The sequence below is a fragment of the Leptodactylus fuscus genome, chromosome 10, assembly GCF_031893055.1.
Source record: "Leptodactylus fuscus isolate aLepFus1 chromosome 10, aLepFus1.hap2, whole genome shotgun sequence".
Taxonomy (NCBI): Eukaryota; Metazoa; Chordata; class Amphibia; order Anura; family Leptodactylidae; genus Leptodactylus; species Leptodactylus fuscus.
In genome coordinates this window covers 5,269,936-5,286,648 of record NC_134274.1, presented here as the reverse complement: position 1 = coordinate 5,286,648, position 16,713 = coordinate 5,269,936, and the positions used below count along the sequence as shown (strand labels likewise).

Sequence of the window (16,713 nt, the reverse complement as noted above, 5' to 3'; positions counted from 1 at the left end):
ACAATATGTTACAATGTAATATTATACTATATCCCAGTATATATACTATAGGTATAGAGCGCCCCTCCCAGTATATATACTATAGGTATAGAGCTCCCCTCACAGTATATATACTATAGGTATAGAGCGCCCCTCCCAGTATATATACTATAGGTATAGAGCGCCCCTCCCAGTATATATACTATAGGTGTAGAGCTCCCCTCCCAGTATATATACTATAGGTGTAGAGCTCCCCTCCCAGTATATATACTATAGGTGTAGAGCTCCCCTCCCAGTATATATACTATAGGTATAGAGCGCCCCTCCCAGTATATATACTATAGGTATAGAGCTCCCCTCCCAGTATATATACTATAGGTGTAGAGCGCCCCTCCCAGTATATATACTATAGGTATAGAGCGCCCCTCCCAGTATATATACTATAGGTGTAGAGCGCCCCTCCCAGTATATATACTATAGGTGTAGAGCTCCCCTCCCAGTATATATACTATAGGTATAGAGCTCCCCTCCCAGTATATATACTATAGGTATAGAGCCCCCCTCCCAGTATATATACTATAGGTATAGAGCGCCCCTCCCAGTATATATACTATAGGTGTAGAGCTCCCCTCCCAGTATATATACTATAGGTATAGAGCGCCCCTCCCAGTATATATACTATAGGTATAGAGCGCCCCTCCCAGTATATATACTATAGGTGTAGAGCTCCCCTCCCAGTATATATACTATAGGTGTAGAGCTCCCCTCCCAGTATATATACTATAGGTATAGAGCTCCCCTCCCAGTATATATACTATAGGTATAGAGCGCCCCTCCCAGTATATATACTATAGGTGTAGAGCCCCCCTCCCAGTATATATACTATAGGTATAGAGCTCCCCTCACAGTATATATACTATAGGTATAGAGCTCCCCTCACAGTATATATACTATAGGTATAGAGCTCCCCTCCCAGTATATATACTATAGGTATAGAGCGCCCCTCCCAGTATATATACTATAGGTGTAGAGCTCCCCTCCCAGTATATATACTATAGGTATAGAGCGCCCCTCCCAGTATATATACTATAGGTATAGAGCGCCCCTCCCAGTATATATACTATAGGTGTAGAGCTCCCCTCCCAGTATATATACTATAGGTGTAGAGCTCCCCTCCCAGTATATATACTATAGGTATAGAGCGCCCCTCCCAGTATATATACTATAGGTATAGAGCGCCCCTCCCAGTATATATACTATAGGTATAGAGCTCCCCTCCCAGTATATATACTATAGGTATAGAGCTCCCCTCACAGTATATATACTATAGGTATAGAGCTCCCCTCCCAGTATATATACTATAGGTATAGAGCGCCCCTCCCAGTATATATACTATAGGTGTAGAGCTCCCCTCCCAGTATATATACTATAGGTGTAGAGCTCCCCTCCCAGTATATATACTATAGGTATAGAGCGCCCCTCCCAGTATATATACTATAGGTATAGAGCGCCCCTCCCAGTATATATACTATAGGTATAGAGCTCCCCTCCCAGTATATATACTATAGGTATAGAGCTCCCCTCACAGTATATATACTATAGGTATAGAGCTCCCCTCCCAGTATATATACTATAGGTATAGAGCGCCCCTCCCAGTATATATACTATAGGTATAGAGCGCCCCTCACAGTATATATACTATAGGTATAGAGCTCCCCTCCCAGTATATATACTATAGGTATAGAGCTCCCCTGACAGTATATATACTATAGGTATAGAGCTCCCCTCCCAGTATATATACTATAGGTATAGAGCTCCCCTCACAGTATATATACTATATGTATAGAGCTCCCCTCCCAGTATATATACTATAGGTGTAGAGCTCCCCTCCCAGTATATATACTATAGGTGTAGAGCTCCCCTCCCAGTATATATACTATAGGTATAGAGCACCCCTCACAGTATATATACTATAGGTATAGAGCTCCCCTCCCAGTATATATACTATAGGTATAGAGCCCCCCTCCCAGTATATATACTATAGGTATAGAGCCCCCCTCCCAGTATATATACTATAGGTATAGAGCCCCCCTCCCAGTATATATACTATAGGTATAGAGCTCCCCTCACAGTATATATACTATAGGTATAGAGCTCCCCTCACAGTATATATACTATAGGTGTAGAGCGCCCCTCCCAGTATATATACTATAGGTATAGAGCCCCCCTCCCAGTATATATACTATAGGTATAGAGCCCCCCTCCCAGTATATATACTATAGGTATAGAGCTCCCCTCACAGTATATATACTATAGGTATAGAGCCCCCCTCCCAGTATATATACTATAGGTATAGAGCTCCCCTCCCAGTATATATACTATAGGTATAGAGCTCCCCTCACAGTATATATACTATAGGTATAGAGCCCCCCTCCCAGTATATATACTATAGGTATAGAGCGCCCCTCCCAGTATATATACTATAGGTATAGAGCCCCCCTCCCAGTATATATACTATAGGTATAGAGCTCCCCTCACAGTATATATACTATAGGTATAGAGCTCCCCTCCCAGTATATATACTATAGGTATAGAGCTCCCCTCCCAGTATATATACTATATTTATAGAGCTCCCCTCACAGTATATATACTATAGGTATAGAGCTCCCCTCACAGTATATATACTATAGGTATAGAGCTCCCCTCCCAGTATATATACTATAGGTATAGAGCCCCCCTCCCAGTATATATACTATAGGTATAGAGCTCCCCTCCCAGTATATATACTATAGGTATAGAGCCCCCCTCCCAGTATATATACTATAGGTATAGAGCTCCCCTCCCAGTATATATACTATAGGTATAGAGCTCCCCTCCCAGTATATATACTATAGGTATAGAGCTCCCCTCCCAGTATATATACTATAGGTATAGAGCCCCCCTCCCAGTATATATACTATAGGTATAGAGCTCCCCTCCCAGTATATATACTATAGGTATAGAGCTCCCCTCCCAGTATATATACTATAGGTATAGAGCCCCCCTCCCAGTATATATACTATAGGTATAGAGCTCCCCTCCCAGTATATATACTATAGGTATAGAGCTCCCCTCCCAGTATATATACTATAGATATAGAGCTCCCCTCACAGTATATATACTATAGGTATAGAGCGCCCCTCCCAGTATATATACTATAGGTATAGAGCGCCCCTCCCAGTATATATACTATAGGTATAGAGCGCCCCTCCCAGTATATATACTATAGGTGTAGAGCGCCCCTCCCAGTATATATACTATAGGTATAGAGCTCCCCTCCCAGTATATATACTATAGGTATAGAGCTCCCCTCCCAGTATATATACTATAGGTATAGAGCCCCCCTCCCAGTATATATACTATAGGTATAGAGCTCCCCTCCCAGTATATATACTATAGGTATAGAGCTCCCCTCCCAGTATATATACTATAGGTATAGAGCCCCCCTCCCAGTATATATACTATAGGTATAGAGCGCCCCTCCCAGTATATATACTATAGGTATAGAGCCCCCCTCCCAGTATATATACTATAGGTATAGAGCCCCCCTCCCAGTATATATACTATAGGTATAGAGCGCCCCTCCCAGTATATATACTATAGGTATAGAGCTCCCCTCCCAGTATATATACTATAGGTATAGAGCTCCCCTCCCAGTATATATACTATAGATATAGAGCTCCCCTCACAGTATATATACTATAGGTATAGAGCGCCCCTCCCAGGGTACATACTGTATTTGCAGGGCTCCTTGCATGTTGTTGCTGCAGATTTTTTCCACACTCAGAGAAATTTAACACCCAGCAAAGCGACGGCAGTGACTAAGCCGAGGACTGTGCAGAAGCTCCCACTCAGCAGTCCCATTCTTAGAAAGAGATCTGACCTCATGTAACACCTCATACACACTACAGCGCTGCTGTGCAAAAGTACCAGGCAGCTGTGGGGAAAATGCTGTAGTTAGATAGGTTACTGTCACCAGAACCAGCATATCACCCCAGCACTGCAGATAGATAGGTTACTGTCACCAGAACCAGCATATCACCCCAGCCCTGCAGATAGATAGGTTACTGTCTCCAGAACCAGCATATCACCCCAGCACTGCAGATAGATGGGTTACTGTCACCAGAACATCACCCCAGCCCTGCAGATAGATAGGTTACTGTCACCAGAACCAGCATATCACCCCAGCCCTGCAGATAGATAGGTTACTGTCACCAGACCCAGCATATCACCCCAGCCCTGCAGATAGATAGGTTACTGGCACCAGAACCAGCATATCACCCCAGCCCTGCAGATAGATAGGTTACTGTCACCAGACCCAGCATATCACCCCAGCCCTGCAGATAGATAGGTTACTGTCACCAGACCCAGCATATCACCCCAGCCCTGCAGATAGATAGGTTACTGGCACCAGACCCAGCATATCACCCCAGCCCTGCAGATAGATAGGTTACTGGCACCAGAACCAGCATATCACCCCAGTTCTGCAGATAGATAGGTTACTGCCACCAGAACCAGCATATCACCCCAGCCCTGCAGATAGATAGGTTACTGTCACCAGACCCAGCATATCACCCCAGCCCTGCAGATAGATAGGTTACTGTCACCAGAACCAGTATATCACCCCAGCCCTGCAGATAGATAGGTTACTGGCACCAGAACATCACCCCAGCCCTGCAGATAGATAGGTTACTGTCACCAGAACCAGCATATCACCCCAGCCCTGCAGATAGATAGGTTACTGTCTCCAGAACCAGCATATCACCCCAGCACTGCAGATAGATGGGTTACTGTCACCAGAACATCACCCCAGCCCTGCAGATAGATAGGTTACTGTCACCAGAACCAGCATATCACCCCAGCCCTGCAGATAGATAGGTTACTGTCACCAGACCCAGCATATCACCCCAGCCCTGCAGATAGATAGGTTACTGGCACCAGAACCAGCATATCACCCCAGCCCTGCAGATAGATAGGTTACTGTCACCAGACCCAGCATATCACCCCAGCCCTGCAGATAGATAGGTTACTGTCACCAGACCCAGCATATCACCCCAGCCCTGCAGATAGATAGGTTACTGGCACCAGACCCAGCATATCACCCCAGCCCTGCAGATAGATAGGTTACTGGCACCAGAACCAGCATATCACCCCAGTTCTGCAGATAGATAGGTTACTGCCACCAGAACCAGCATATCACCCCAGCCCTGCAGATAGATAGGTTACTGTCACCAGACCCAGCATATCACCCCAGCCCTGCAGATAGATAGGTTACTGTCACCAGAACCAGTATATCACCCCAGCCCTGCAGATAGATAGGTTACTGGCACCAGAACATCACCCCAGCCCTGCAGATAGATAGGTTACTGGCACCAGAACCAGCATATCACCCCAGCCCTGCAGATAGATAGGTTACTGGCACCAGACCCAGCATATCACCCCAGCCCTGCAGATAGATAGGTTACTGTCACCAGACCCAGCATATCACCCCAGCCCTGCAGATAGATAGGTTACTGTCACCAGACCCAGCATATCACCCCAGCCCTGCAGATAGATAGGTTACTGTCACCAGACCCAGCATATCACCCCAGCCCTGCAGATAGATAGGTTACTGTCACCAGAACCAGTATATCACCCCAGCCCTGCAGATAGATAGGTTACTGGCACCAGAACCAGCATATCACCCCAGCCCTGCAGATAGATAGGTTACTGTCACCAGACCCAGCATATCACCCCAGCCCTGCAGATAGATAGGTTACTGTCACCAGAACCAGCATATCACCCCAGCCCTGCAGATAGATAGGTTACTGTCACCAGAACCAGCATATCACCCCAGCCCTGCAGATAGATAGGTTACTGTCACCAGAACCAGCATATCACCTCAGCCCTGCAGATAGATAGGTTACTGTCACCAGAACCAGCATATCACCCCAGCCCTGCAGATAGATAGGTAACTGTCACCAGACCCAGCATATCACCCCAGTCCTGCAGATAGATAGGTTACTGTCACCAGAGCCAGCATATCACCCCAGCCCTGCAGATAGATAGGTTACTGGCACCAGACCCAGCATATCACCCCAGCCCTGCAGATAGATAGGTTACTGGCACCAGACCCAGCATATCACCCCAGCCCTGTAGATAGATAGGTTACTGGCACCAGAACCAGCATATCACCCCAGCCCTGCAGATAGATAGGTTACTGTCACCAGAACCAGCATATCACCCCAGCCCTGCAGATAGATAGGTTACTGTCACCAGACCCAGCATATCACCCCAGCCCTGCAGATAGATAGGTTACTGTCACCAGACCTAGCATATCACCCCAGCCCTGCAGATAGATAGGTTACTGTCACCAGACCCAGCATATCACCCCAGCCCTGCAGATAGATAGGTTACTGTCACCAGACCCAGCATATCACCCCAGCCCTGCAGATAGATAGGTTAGTGTCACCAGACCCAGCATATCACCCCAGCCCTGCAGATAGATAGGTTACTGGCACCAGAACCAGCATATCACCCCAGCCCTGCAGATAGATAGGTTACTGTCACCAGACCCAGCATATCACCCCAGCCCTGCAGATAGATAGGTTACTGTCACCAGAACCAGCATATCACCCCAGCCCTGCAGATAGATAGGTTACTGTCACCAGAACCAGCATATCACCCCAGCCCTGCAGATAGATAGGTTACTGTCACCAGAACCAGCATATCACCCCAGCCCTGCAGATTGATAGGTTACTGTCACCAGAACCAGCATATCACCCCAGCCCTGCAGATAGATAGGTTAGTGTCACCAGAACCAGCATATCACCCCAGCCCTGCAGATAGATAGGTAACTGTCACCAGACCCAGCATATCACCCCAGTCCTGCAGATAGATAGGTTACTGTCACCAGAGCCAGCATATCACCCCAGCCCTGCAGATAGATAGGTTACTGTTACCAGATCCAGCATATCACCCAGCCCTGCAGATAGATACGTTACTGTCACCAGAACCAGCATATCACCCCAGCCCTGCAGATAGATAGGTTACTGTCACCAGAACCAGCATATCACCCCAGTCCTGCAGATAGATAGGTTACTGTCACCAGAACCAGCATATCACCCCAGTCCTGCAGATAGATAGGTTAGTGTCACCAGAACCAGCATATCACCCCAGCCCTGCAGATAGATAGGTTACTGTCACCAGAACCATATGTTTGGGGTCTGGTGACACTCCCTTTATCATATGCTCTATATGTAGTAAAGTATTGCACCATTCTCATCCTTGCAGAACAGATTGGGGCTTAATATTGTAAATTCTGCAGCGTCTTATTTATCGAACTCCTCCAGATATACAGAGTAATACCGCTAGACTATCCTCATACTGCGCTGGACACCACGATGTCTCCACCACCAGAGGTGTAACACAGGGGTTACAGTAGTGACCGGGCTCTGGTACCTAAAGGGGTCAAAATAGCAGCAGACACAGAAGACACCAGTATAGTACCTGGCACAGGGTAGATGGGAGCACTTTTACACCTCTGTTCAGACCTGATCTTGCAGGAGTCTACCCCCTGATTCCAGGCAATATTTGCATTTTCTGGCTCTCTCCGTCATTAATATCCATTAGATTCTGTGACTTGTGTTTTCTTCGCCGCACGTTGCTATGTTTGGAGTTGCCAGATTCGCTCCTCGCTGCAGATCAAGAGGCCTGTGGGCTGCGACATTACAAAGTGAATTAAATTCCACCTACAGAAAGTTGCAATCAGCAGAGGAATAATTTTCCCTCCTGGAACAATCCGTCTCGGGAGCTTTCCTGCCCAGGGCTGCAATTAGGGGCATTAATTGGTGCAAATGTACAGTGGAAGTATACTTCAGTGCACCGAGCTGGTGGAGACGGACAGGTCTGCAGAATGTGGAGGAGAGGTGACCGCGTATTGGGCCCCATGAGGTCCAACCTGGTGAAAAGGCTCCTGCCGGGGCTGTAATTGCTGCGCTTTATTAGGTTTGTATTTAATGCATTGAGTAGGAGAAGCCAGGTCATGTAGCCCGCGAAACGATAGAGAACCAAGAGAAGTGTAAAAACAAGAACCTGAAGATGGTTACAAGATAAGGAAGGCGATATATCCAGTATGATATGTATATACGGCCTGACGGGAGGGAGGCCGGGGGATTGGGAGTAGTAGTGACAGGGGTAAGGATCTCTACCCTATCCCCCAATATGTTGGTGTGTAGTGGGGGTATTAGTGTTCTCCAGGGGCACACCCTAATGGTAGTAAGTCTTCCTGAGCCCGATGGTGGTTAGAGTGCCCATGATGGTCCCGAAGGATTGAGTCTAAGGAAACAGGGTTGCAAATAAGGTAGCTCACATTTTTTACTGCAGATCAGGGCGTTTTTTAGGTTGTAGTTTGGATCCGTGTCCTTGGGTGGGGTCTGTGCAAGATGGAGCCGGAGAGAGCAACGCTAGGCCTTGTCACCAGTGGTGGATGTGAACGGAGAACAATGGAGAGTTTAAGGAGGCTGATAGGATGATGGGAATATATGGAGCCCAGGGGGCATTAGGCTGAGACCAGGGGTAAGTGTAGTTAGCACATGTTTTAATCAGAAAGGTGGTCTCAAAGAAGACTTGGTGGTTTTGCAAAGAGATAGGCATTGGCCAAATGTCAAGCCAACCACCAGAGGGAGGGAACATGGTTGGCATTGCTCAACCAGCACAGTTGTATTGGAGATGACCTGGTGGCCCCACAACAGGATAGGCATATGCCAGGTGCCAAGCCAACCACAAGAGGGGGAGGGTACATGGTTTGGGGCTGCTGGTCCCTTTCAGTGGAGTTGCGTCGCTCAACCAGCACAGTTGTATTGGAGATGAGCTGGTGACTCCACAGCACCATCGGTTGGTTTGACAATCCAGCAGTGGACATGGTGTCTTCTAGCAAAATCCTCTGGTTGAGGTGCCTCAGTTTGCTGTGGACTCCCTGAAATGTCTAGTCCCTGTACAGTAACCAGTGGCTGGTGCCGCTACCTTTCATCAAACCCTTATATCCTGATTATTTGTTGCAGAGGCCGGTGTTAACATTGTGGGGAGATTTGCATGTGCCCTCCTTGTAGACGGATCCCTCGACGACTCTTTGGCTAGCACCCCTGGATTCTGCTGTTCCTTCTTACTTATTTCTTGCCTATCTTTTCTCTCAAGGTGTTATGCAGCAATTTGCAATCTCTGAGGCAACGCTAATGGCCTGGTCATCTATGGACGGGGAAGAAGAAAGTGTCAACTCCAACCAGGAAAGACAAAGTGAAACGTATCAGGAGCTGCTGGAGAACCAGGGTAAAAGTCTGCATTGTGCACATACAGGATTCCTGAGAATGAGTCACCCAAAAGCCAGATAAGGCAAATAGAGCTGCAGGGAACCGAGGGTTAAAGGCGTTTTATGGCGCTTGTATGACCTGTCTGTAGGATACATCATCAATAGGCAATTAATGGGAGTCCAACAAACGGGACCCTCACTAATAAGCAATCCGTAAAGTGCTCAAATAATAGCGCCATGCAGTGCACATCTAATACTACCGTGCTTTGTTGATATAATGCAACAATACTTAATAATTCGTATCCGTAAATTGTAATAATATGAGTTACTTAGTGACTGAATAAAAATGCAATACAGCGCCCTATAAATAATACCGCCATACACGGTGTAAGTAACAGGCCATAGGTCCAAACTAACAGTTGAAACTCCAGTGTCTCAAGGATAATAGTGGAGACCTATAAGTGGGACAACCCTGATTTTTGGAACCAGAATACATATGGTGCGGTTCCTAAAATTGGTCCAATGTGAGGTCTGGGAGAGGATATAGAGAATTGGGGAGTCCTGCTGTTATTGTTGGCTGGCATAGTAGACCCCTGCCTAATATGAGTGTTTAATGTGTTCTTTATGTCTTCCCTGTCCTGTCCTCCTTCTATGTCTCCTATGAATTTTCTCCTCCCGTGTATAGACAACCTTGCACAGGCTCACTCTGACTGCTGGCCGCACTCATACGTCTCACAAGGACTCTACTGTCTGGGCTCCTCTGAAGCATGGGCCAGCAGCGAGCAGTCGCTGACAGTATCTCCGGCACCGACAGGGATCGCACCCACAAATCCTGGACCTGAGTTTGAAGAACGACAGCTGGAAAATATCTGTGAGATTGCCCCTCAGTTACTGCACTCTAAAATATCCCCTTCAGAAGAAGACGACGCTGTTTGCCATGACTTGCAGTCTCTATCTCCGCCTCGCGAGGAGTGCGAGAGCCCCCCGCACAGCCGCAAGGTGTCAGATGTGGCCACATCGGGGGTGCAGTCTGGAGAGGAAGAGGAAGAAAGAGAAGTGGAAAACTGAGACCCTGAGGAAGGAAATGGCCGTGTGAGAGACTGGCAGGGTACCGGGGTATCCGGGTGGAGTCATTTATCAAAACATTCCCAAAGACTGAATGGAAGCAGCCGGGGTGGAGCGTAAAGTCCACCTGGACACGATACAATGTTGCTATGCTCTAACTTTTTGCACTCAGACATAACAAAAATTCACATCGCCCCTTTACCCCTTTACTACTGATTTTCTAGTCCAATGTCTTGGGATCTTGGGTTCCATCATTGGTCTTACATTGACCTTGTCCTCGTCAGAGCAATATCTGCTCCAATTTGCACAATGGGCTACCCAATTTTTACTTGTTGGGCTCATGTCGGCATCCCCCGCCCTTCTTTTCTGTAATTGTTATACCTGACAATGCATTTACTGCCCTCACACTGTAGGGTTATAGGTTGGACTTGATGGACTCATGTCTTCATCCAACCTCATCTACTATGTAACGATGTATGATGTGGCCATATCAGACCCCGCCAAGGTGTAGGCTGTGCTCATTGACCCCCAACATGGCACCTTGGTATAACAAGACCTTAGAGCATCGGGAATGGCTACTGTGTGGATTATCCTGAGGTCCGCCATTGGATGTGCCATCATATAGTCTACAATCCCTACAAAGTATAGGGTCAGGTTTAGGCTACGCTCACAGACACACAATGAGCCACCACTATTTATTTGGGCTATTGATGTCCTATTACAGTCGGGGTGCCCAAATTAAGTCCACAGCCCCTTCCAAGCAATAGAGTCTCCATCTATGCACAACGAGCCGCCATTACTTTATAGCTAGGACGCTAGGATTTCCTATATTTTCCATCCATGATTTTTTCTTTAACGCTTCTCAATGTCGTAAAAGGAGCAAAACAACGACATCAAGTCTTCAAAGGAAAAACTTCAGATGCTTTCAACGGGATCCCTTTTCTCCATTGATGTTTTTATCTTGCTCCGGAATCCATTGGGTTACGGCCGTCACACTAACCTATGGATTTTAAGAAAACGGCATTCTCCCGTTGGCACTTTACTGCCCCCCCCCCCTTATGGCTGCAAATAGTTTGATAAATGACCCCTAGCCCAAGAGAGCGTGAAGAGCGGGCATCGAGGATCGCAAAGCAGCAACTAAAATGTGCAAAAAGAGACACAGGCTGTCTGTCTGCCCTACCATCACTGCAAAAATGTCTTCCCATGTTGTCCAAGCGATGATGACCCCCCCTCCCCCCATACTCATCTGTGATGAAAAGGCAAGTCCAAGACGTCCCAATCATGAAGCCCTCTCCTGACGTTAAAGAGACAGGCTCAGGTGGTTGGAGAGAGAGACTGCTCAGTTTGGGGAGGTCTCGCATGCCTTAAAGTGACCTCCTCGAAACATCCTTAAAAATCATTGCCAAAACCCTGATAAACTGATATCTGCATTCCTGCCAAAGACCCCAGAGCATTGCTTCATTAACCCTATCCCCTGCCAAAATTCTAAAGGGCATTGTACTTCATCCTCTTGCCAACCATTCCCATGCCAACCTAAAAATACTCATACTGGGCATTTATCTGCATCCATTTTTTTATATATATATAAATGTCATTTTATAATTTTCCAGCTCACTGGCAAAATTCATTTGCAGAATGGAGTCATTAAACCCTCCGTGGTCCGCTTGCGGAGCATTGCTCTGACAACTGCTAATATATTCTTCCTTGTGGCAAAGACCTGCAGAGCATCATGGCACTAACCTCTCGTCCTTGAACCCGTCCTGTAATGGTTCTTTGAAACATCCTGGTTGTAATGACCCTTTGACCTTCAGCCTTGTACACCACTGCCAATAGACTCATGGTGACCTCTTCACATATCGATTTAGGACGTAGGACCATTGTACCTGTAGATTCGAAATAAGGGTTGTGGTGGTCTACAGGTTGGAGGTTCTTCTTGACCTACAGTCTGCAGATAAAGCTTATGATGATGGTCTTGTTATCTGCAAATATCAGTTGTGGTGGTAGGGTTAGGGTGACCTCTTGTAGTGTCTCGATATCGGTTGACCTGTTACTAGATAATTGTTGGTTGTCCTCATTATCTACCATTGGTCCATACAGGATGCGTTGGCATGTTGCCTGCAGATAAAGGTTGTGATGACCTCTTTCTGTAGATACCAATTGTCTTGGACTCCACTTCCATCTACAGACTGTGGTTTTGGAGCCTTCTAGGTTCAGTTGGTCGTAACCTTTTTTGTGCAGTCTGAGGATCAAACTCGCTTGCCCGGTTTTTCTACAGCTTGTAGACCTCGGCTGTGGTCGTAGATACAGATCGTTGTGGCCCATTCACCTTCAGCCAGAAGACTTACAGCCATAACATACAAATTGGGCTTTCAGGTAGGGTGGTGATCACCTCCCCTCCTGTAGATGCAAGTTGTGATGTCCTCTTTGTAGACCGAAGATAAATTTGGGTTTATCTTTTTACGTACAGTCTGCAGACCCAGGTTGTGGTGGAACGTTAGACTAGCCAAAAACATTAGATGAATGTTAGAAGAAACTGAAAGACTGGCCAACAATTGGCAGAAGTTAAAGGACAATGTTGGCTGTGTTGGGTTTTAAGATGGCTGAACTTTTTTTTTACCACTGGAGGCAATCTACCTCCAACCCAAGTGTTCGACATGTATCGGAAGGGAATGGCCAGCTTTAACCTCAGTCTGTAGATGGGGGATATGGTGGGTTCTTCAAGGTCATCTTTTGTCTACAGAATTCAGTTGGACTGAAAGACCTCTTTCTTGTCAGCCTACCAATAGAGATTGGAGTGACCTCTTTATCTTTGGTCTACAGATACTAGTTGAGGTGACCTCTTTATCTTCGGTCTACAGAGATTGGTTGAGGTGACCTCTTTATCTTCAGTCTTCAGATACTGGTTGAAGTGACCTCTTCATCTTTGGTCTACAGAGATTGGTTAAGGTGACCTCTTTATCTTCAGTCTTCAGATACTGGTTGAGGTGACCTCTTCATCTTTGGTCTACAGAGATTGGTTGAGGTGACCTCTTTATCTTAGGTCTACAAATACTGGTTGAGGTGAAGTCTCGATCTTCGGTCTACAGATATTGGTTGAGGTGACCTCTTTATCTTTGGTCTACAGATACTGGTTGAAGTGACCTCTTTATCTTAGGTGTACAAATACTGGTTAAGATGACCTCTTTATCTTCGGTCTTCAGATACTGGTTAAGGTGACCTCTTCATCTTTGGTCTACAAATACTGGTTGAGGTGACCTCTTTATGTTTGGTGTTCAGATACTGGTTGAGGTGACCTCTTTATCTTAGATCTACAGACACAATTTGTAATAGTCATCTTCAGTCTACAGGTAGAGTTTTGGGGTGGCCTATAGACCTAGATTCAGAGGATACATCAGGTTGATTGCTTTATCTATTCTAGATAAACCTATTCAGTACTGGAGATACTGGGGTCACCAGACATCCTTAGACCTCAATGGTTGGTAAGCTGTACATAGATCTATATAACTATTCACCACCATTTTTGAAGGTCGCCCTGAGCAATCTTCCATGGAGTTTTTGGTCTTTCACAAATTGTTTGGCCTGTAATGTCTATGTAGTCGAGGCTGTTGTATGTCCTTCTGTCAAGAACGTGGTCTGCAAACGTCTGTACATTTTATGACCCAAGTGACTTCCATGTAAAGTTTCAATGTTCGGCAACATTGTTCTTCTGTGACTGTATAAAACTTTTTTTTAAATTTTCCAAATGCTTGAAAAATTGCAAAAACCAAGAAACGTTCTGCAATGTGTTTGATTCCTACATATAAAACATGGCGATGAATGATTATTACCATGTTTTTTTTCTTTTTTTTTCTAATGGGGTCATGGGGTCACGCTTAAAGCTTTATGTTAACTGCAAAGAGGGGCGTCCAGTTGAGAAAACCCATTTCCATCTACCGATTATTATAAGAGGTCCTCAATTCTTGACCAGAGAGGACATTGGTTACAAAGAGTGTCTTTCTCTCTGGAGGACAGATGATCCAGTGATTTGAATGAGTCTTGTGTAATTCCTCATCTCCCCTGTGGGGGTGCTGCAGGGATAGTGAACTCTTACTGCGGATCGCGGCCGATCACAGGGGATCCCATTAGTAGGTTGAAAAATGGTTTTCTCAATGGATTAGAAGGGATGCGAGTCGTGTCCTGTCCAGGGACATCAGGACTTAGGCTGGTCTTACACGGCCCTAATGTAAGTCCGCAATTGAGGGTTTTCAATTGCGGACACATTGTATTATTACACCAGCAGATATTTTATCTGTGGTGTGGTCGGGCCGCAACCATGGTCCGCAATTTATAGAACATGTCCGTCATGGCCGTGAATTGGCGGCACTGCATGGACTCGCCCATAGAACTCTACGGGCGAGTGCGGCAGGACACGGACGTGTGCGGAGTCTATGTTGCCGATCAGCAACTTGCAGACCGTACATTCAATACGGTTGTGTAAGACCGGCCTTATCCTCCATACTATTCTGAGGATGTATACAATTATTATTATTATTGTTATTGTTGCCATATCTTACATTGTTCTCAGTTTGCAGACTTTGTATGTTGTCGTGTCTATTCCGGTATTAGGTCTGAGCCGGCGGTAACAATATGGCAGGATGGACATTTGGTGATTGCGGCTGTTGAGTGTCTGATCCTTGGGCGATTTGTCTCCTCTCTAAGCAAAAGTAATCTCATTATTAGTTATGATTAGTTATTGGGAATTATTTAGTGTTGGCGATAAGTTATTATTTAGTTATTAATGTTATTATTTGTATTAATAATTATGTCATAGTGAATTACTACTAATGACTAATACAGAATATTACTTATTAACAGTTATTATTAATCATTATGTAATAGGTATTTTTTATTATTTATCATTAATTGGTTATTATTATTATTATTATTATTATTATTTATTTATTTATTTATTTTTTTTTTATTTTTATTTTTTTCCCTCCTGCCTGCTTAGTATTGTCTTGGCTTCCTATTATCACATACATAGTTGTATATTCGGGTCATTCTTTATATATTATTATAAGAGCAGTTACATGAGACGCATTCGGCTCTGCTAAATCTGAATATTACAGCAGGGAGTCAGCAGTTGTGTTACAAGGTTTGTGACCGGATGTGATATTACTGATATGACACAAGTCTGATGTGATATATAGCACGACACCCCTGTATATCCCGGTATCATCATCAGTCCTATATGATGTGATATGTAACCATGTATAAGATGTGTAATATATGTAATGTTCTATCTGTATGGAGCGTGATATACAATATATTGACCAGTGTGATATTACTGATATGACACAAGTCTGACATGATATATAGCATGACACCTGTGTATATCCAGGTACCATCACCAGTCCTATATGTTGTGATGTATAACCATCTAAACATGTATAAGATGTGTAATATATATAATGTTCTATCTGTATGGAGTCTATTATCCAGGTGTGATATTACAGATATGGCACAAGTCTGATATGATATATAGCATGACACCCCTGTGTATATCCAGGTACCATCACCAGTCCTATAGGTTGTGATGTATAACCATCCAAACATGTATAAGATGTGTAATATATATAATGTTCTATCTGTATGGAGCGTGATATACAATATATTGACCAGTGTGATATTACTGATATGACACAAGTCTGACATGATATATAGCACGACACCCCTGTGTATATCCCAGTATCGTCACCAGTCCTATATGATGTGATATGTAACCATGTATAAGATGTGTAATATATGTAATGTTCTATCTGTTTGGAGAGTGATATACAGTATATTGGCCAGTGTGATATTAGTGCTGGTGTAATATTAGATGTATATACAAAGCCTCTATATGTCCTATGTGGTACCAGTGATACATATTGTCAGACGCGTCCCATGTAATAGACAGCAGATATATTGGTCGAGCTGTGCTTATCAGTGATCTATAATAATGGCGCTATATAACGTCTGTCTAACGTATATATTTAACCCCCCGAGTTACAGTTTTCCTATTATATGTAGTTCTAGTCCTATATGATACTCCTCAGCCTGTGATGTCATTGATATGTAACGTATATAATGCTGATCCCTGTCAGGTATGTAATATCCGTCCTATGTAATACCCTCACCATATAATGTCAGACTTGTTTCATGTCCATTATATGATACTGATCAGTGTCATGTATGAAATCAGTGATTGTATGATACATGTATATTGTGTATATAATGTCACACCTGTGTCATATCTGATGGGTAATACAGATGAATGTTGTATCAGGGAGTTGTGATAGATCTGCCGGGACAAGAACCTTCTA

At 44.9% G+C, this 16,713-nt stretch overlaps 1 protein-coding gene across 3 annotated transcripts in view; it reads left to right on the top strand.

Moving 5' to 3' along the window:
• Positions 1-10,385, top strand: part of FAM131B (family with sequence similarity 131 member B) — a 59,114-nt gene extending 48,729 nt beyond the window's left edge. For all 3 annotated transcript variants that reach the window (XM_075288002.1, XM_075288003.1, XM_075288004.1), the window contains 2 exons: positions 9,193-9,324; positions 9,990-10,385. In XM_075288002.1, coding sequence (XP_075144103.1) covers positions 9,193-9,324; positions 9,990-10,372 — 515 coding nt within the window. In that variant the 3' untranslated portion in view covers positions 10,373-10,385. The remainder of the gene's footprint in view (positions 1-9,192; positions 9,325-9,989) is intronic.
• The last annotated feature ends 6,328 nt before the right edge of the window (positions 10,386-16,713 follow it).